Source organism: Kickxella alabastrina (assembly GCF_025024165.1).
Source record: "Kickxella alabastrina strain RSA 675 chromosome Unknown BX661scaffold_30, whole genome shotgun sequence".
Classification (NCBI taxonomy): domain Eukaryota; kingdom Fungi; phylum Kickxellomycota; class Kickxellomycetes; order Kickxellales; family Kickxellaceae; genus Kickxella; species Kickxella alabastrina.
In genome coordinates, this window is record NW_026251501.1 from 1 (window position 1) to 4,856 (window position 4,856).

Sequence of the window (4,856 nt, forward strand, 5' to 3'; positions counted from 1 at the left end):
AGCAATGTTAATGTAATGCTGCGCAGCCTGAAGACATGGAAGTAGATGTTGAGGTTGAGGATCGTGAAACAAGGTTCCATCTGCATGCCGGTTGATAGGGTACTAATTGGATCATGCAGGTGTAAATTAGGGAGGCATAATAATGATGTCTAGACATGCTCCCCATTTTGCAATGCACACGCGTGAGTGCACATACACGAAAACCACAACACTGACTTGCCAAAATACCGGTCTTCTTGCAGAAAAATTAGTTTTTTTCAACGGAGTGCACAATTGGCAATGTGCACAACAAGGGCGACAAGGCACATATACAGGACAAGGCGGGCGCTAGCAACATTTTATAAAAGTTAGTAATAAAACTCTTTGTAAAATCACCCCTACTTTTCTAACACTAGACAACTAGTGCTTTTCACACCCCCTCTTACATAGCATTATTACAAAAGAAATCAAAAGTATAATTAAGGTCGGGTTTGGCACACGCATATTTGTGTGTGTGCCATCCTCAACCCTGCCCTGTTTTACACACTAGCCGTTATAATCACTAATGCCGAGTACTGACTTTTCTGCAAGCAGCTCAAATATTGAGTGTTTTGGTGTTGCAATCTTTGTGTATGCGTGCATGTTATAAAAGGGCGATCATATTTGGATAATATTATTGAATCCCTGGTCTAATACTCTATAATCTTCTTTGCCTTCTATCAGTTGGCATGCAAAATAAAAGCAGTCACTTGAATCTCAATCCCAACATTCACATCCATGTTATTTGGCTGTGCAACATTGTGTGTAAAGGCTAAAAAGGTTGTTTCAATAAAAGCCAAGTTGGGCAGAACAAAATAGAACAGAATAAATAAAACCAATGAAGTAAAGAATACATATTAGAAATAAATAAATAAATGGCTGTAAATATGTACATTCATTCTAAGCCAAGAGGAGGGAGTAGATGCGAGTGTCATAAAACTATTTTTCTAACAAGAGCCGAGAGTGTGTAATGCACAAATTATGCGAATGCTTATTAAAATGTTTGCCCCAATAGCTCCTGAACTGTAACACCCATTTGAACCTGGTCATCCTTGCAGACACACGCGGGGATGACATCAACAGCGCCCAGCTCCAGCGACTGCCCGCGTTGCTGCCTCCTTTTCCCTGGGCGCACGCATAGCATCCACCAGCACCTCAACGCTACCGACCCAAACCACCCTGCCGACCCGTTGCGGCGTCATCACCGGCACTTACAGAAATACAACTATCCTCAACCGGCCCCCCTCTACTGCTGAACTACCCAGAGCCTGTGCGACTATCAGCTGCAGCATCTCTCACTGTATAGCCGTATCGAGCACCAGCTCAGACGCAATATCCTGCAGCTTAAAGTTGTGCGACTTCAGCGCCAATTGTGCCAAGGAATTAACCATTTCGGGCATCTGAATGTCCAACGCCGCCTCACTGTCTGCACTCCCGTCAGGATTAGTCCCAGCATAGCAGGTGTGTTGCCATTTCTTCTTTTGTCGGTGTGCGTAGCATAAATCTAACCCGTACTGCAATTGGTCCAGCAGATGCAAAAGTACCCGGTATGTGCCGAGTGCTGTTCCGACGCTAATTGCGAGGTAATACCGGCTATCATCTATGCTAGCAAAAGAATATTGAAAGTGTGTAAAAAATACTAAATTGTAAAATGCGAACTGTGAATTAGAAAGGAAAGAAAAAATGATAAAGTAAATTAAGAAATAAGAAAGAATAACGTTAAATTGAAATCATTTGGCAAAATAGGAGAAATCGAAAATTATGGATGCAATCAACCTTCAGTAAAATTGGTCAATGTGCGAGTTTAAAAGTATTTGTTGTTTACAGTTAAAGTGATCGGTGAAAGGTGATCAGTAGATTGGTAAACAAGAGGTACAGACAAGAGTTAAAATATTTATATTTTACTCATATTTTCTTCAAGTTTAATAAAATTTTAATTTTTTGCAGTTGATTTTTTGGGTCGTAAAAAGATTTATTAAAAACAAAAAACCTAAAGTGCTAGCTTCTTGAATGACCCAGCATTGATCTCGTCCTCAGCTGGTCGCTTAAGCTGGCCACTATCCTCTTTGAGGAGCTCAATTGCCTTGGGATGCATAAACCTGGGAGCAGCATCCCAGTTAGCCTGTCGTTTAAATGTACTGTCCCACCAGAGCTGGTGGCTAATGTACTGGTTTCCCGGTTCAAATAAGAACCGGCGCATTGAGTGGAATAGATCCCTGAATATCTTGCTTGGATTTCCTATCCCAAACAACTCCAGATACTTTTCCTCAACCATCATGATGCTGTACCGACTCAAAGCCAGGCTTTGACTGCCTAGGAATTTGAACCCCTGAACGTCATCCCTCTTAGTGCCGGCTGGGCACACTGCGTCCATAACGACATAGAGAACACTCTCCATGTCGTCAAGGATTCCCCGGATGGGGCTGCTGCTGAGCATGGGAATTCCCATGAAAAGCGGGCGTCCCTGTAAATGGGTCCTTGGCCACCTCCACCTGTCCCACTGTTGTCGCATTGAACCCCCACTGCTCGGCAACCTCAATATGTTTAAGTTGAGTTGGGCCAGTGTCGTCAGTGGGATCCTCAGCAGCATCCTCAGCGGCATCCTCATCAGTCTCCGCATCAGTGTCCTCATCAGTGTCCTCAGCAGTGTCCTCAGCAGCATCCCTGGCAGCATCCCTGGCAGCATCCTTAGTAGCCCCCCAGCCAATGACCTTGGCACAGCCCCAGTCAATGACATACACCTTGTCGTTTTTGACGCACACATTCCCTGCTGAGATGTCCCTGTGCAGGACACCAGTGTCATTTGCCTGGGCAAGGCACAGGGTCAGCTGCTTGACAAAGCTAGGAACTAGCTTGCATATCTCCTTTTTGGTCTTGACTTTCAGGTACTCAGCCATTGACTGGCCGCAGTACTCCATGAGCACGAACTCCAGCCGGTATCCATTGAGGTTGCTGATGAGCAGGCCCTTCGAAAAGATCTTGGGGATACCTTCGACTGGTCTCTTGTTGAGGATGGCGTATGCGGCGCCCTCGGGCAAACGATTGACTGGGGTCCAGGAAAGCTTCAGCACAGCATCATGCAGTCCATTGAATTCACCCCTGAATAAATGGACATGGCGCCCAACCATGTATGAATAATGCGCTATTGTCTCCTTGATACAGAACAGAGCAGCGCCATCCTTGACATCCTTGACATCCTTGATATCTTTGACATCCCTGGAAACCGAGTACAAGACTTCGAGCTTCGAATCGCCCTTGCTCTCCACATTGACTTTCTGCGAAAAAATGAAAGAGTCAGATTCCTCTGAGACATCGCAGAAATGCCCGAAAATGTCAGACTCAAGAGTCAGCAGGAACCAGAGCCGCATGAGGCATGACTGAATTCTTCCAGCTAGTTCAGGCGTCCAACGACCCGTATTAAAGCATAGCTGGCCAAGCTCGACGATGTACAGTTTGTCACGATAATATGCGTGAAGCGTCAGGAGGTGCCCATGGAGGTAGAAGATAGGCGCAAACGTGCGGGTTGCCTGCTGATCATTGAGCAAATGGCCATAATCTGCGAGCTGGCCACGAGTATCCTCTGGGGTTCTCTTGGGGTTCGAATCCATCTTGGCCTCGAGTATAGCATGGACGGATTGAATGTCATATGTCATGTAGTCGTGATAAAACGTGATATCTGGCTTGTGCGGTGTGCCTGGTATAGCATCAGTCTGATGTTCATCTAGATTAAGCCTGCACGCTGGGATTGGAGTTCTGCCTGTTGGAATAACTCCATTTGCGACACGAACTGCATTGACCATTGCGTCGAAGAGGAAGATAAAATATTCGACCAAACGAGCTTCCTTAACCAACTTCATCAATTTCCCCGAGTGGTTTTCGAAAACGTCAGCAATGGAAAAATCGCCGAAATTTTCAATCCTGTAACGTGTATTGGCTACAATGTCCTTGCTATCGGTCACTGGCGACCCATTGGCTATGTCGAGGAAAAGATCAGGCCAATCCATGATGAACTGTTCATATCGCTCCTCCACACCCAGCGATTCGACAAACTTATCGAACGGATAGTCGTGCCATATGTTATCGCCGAGGCATTTCAGCAGCCGCTGACGGCGCTTATCGCGTACTTCGGGGGGCTCCGATTCCCCAGGTGGCAGTTCCTCCCTTTTTTGAATTTTCTGGGGCGTTTGGAAAGTGCCACCTGTCTTGCTGTTCTAATAAAAAATAAAAGTTAAATTAGTGACCGAATTGGTTTTGTATGCACGCAAAATAAACAACAAATAATTCATCGATATCATAATAACTCGTTTATATTGAAGTACTTACGCCTATTTGATTCGGCGGGGTCTTATTCGGAGGAGCTAGCTCAGACATCATTGAGAGAAAGGGAAAGAGAAATAGAAAGAGAGGGGAAGGGAGAGAGGGAGAGAGAGAGAGAGAGAGAGAGAGAGAGTGTGTGTGTGTGTGTGTGTGTGAAGCACTAAGGTATGGTAAAAGTAATAAAAAGCGAAGAAAAGCCAAATTGAACGAAATGGTGCGAATTGAGAAAAAGGCAAATATTAAAAGTAAAAGTAAAGGTGGAAAGTTGCAAAGGTGAAAATTTGTTGCGATTGATTGCGCCAAAAACAAAAAACAATTTTTAATATAAACAAAAAACCTTGAGCTTCTCATGCTTGCATTTGGTTGGCTGAAATATGGAAACAAGAAATAATTATATTTATGGATTAATTTCCAACCGGCATTGTTCTTTTTTCTTGCGCATTGGTTCTGAGCTTATATTATTTCTTTTGGGAGCATGGTGGCCCTGCCATTCACTGCTGTAAAAAATATGCTTCCCTGAC

At 44.6% G+C, this 4,856-nt stretch overlaps 2 protein-coding genes across 2 annotated transcripts; both read left to right on the plus strand.

Moving 5' to 3' along the window:
• The first annotated feature begins 926 nt into the window (after positions 1–926).
• On the plus strand, positions 927–1,314 carry BX661DRAFT_188258 (uncharacterized protein). Its single transcript, XM_051537392.1, has one exon. It carries the CDS (start codon positions 1,089–1,091, stop codon positions 1,272–1,274), a length of 186 nt encoding a protein of 61 aa, XP_051388973.1. The 5' UTR covers positions 927–1,088; the 3' UTR covers positions 1,275–1,314.
• Positions 1,315–2,502: 1,188 nt separating this feature from the next.
• Positions 2,503–2,903, plus strand: BX661DRAFT_188271 (uncharacterized protein; the record flags this gene model as incomplete). Its single annotated transcript, XM_051537393.1, has 2 exons — positions 2,503–2,664; positions 2,690–2,903. Coding segments are annotated over exons 1-2 (320 nt in total), but the record flags the coding sequence as incomplete, so codon positions are not given.
• Positions 2,904–4,856: the final 1,953 nt, after the last annotated feature.

What these genes read in the sequence shown, in the direction of transcription:
- BX661DRAFT_188258 (XM_051537392.1), top strand. Translation starts at nt 1,089, where the DNA reads ATGACATCAACAGCGCCCAGCTCCAGCGACTGCCCGCGTTGCTGCCTC.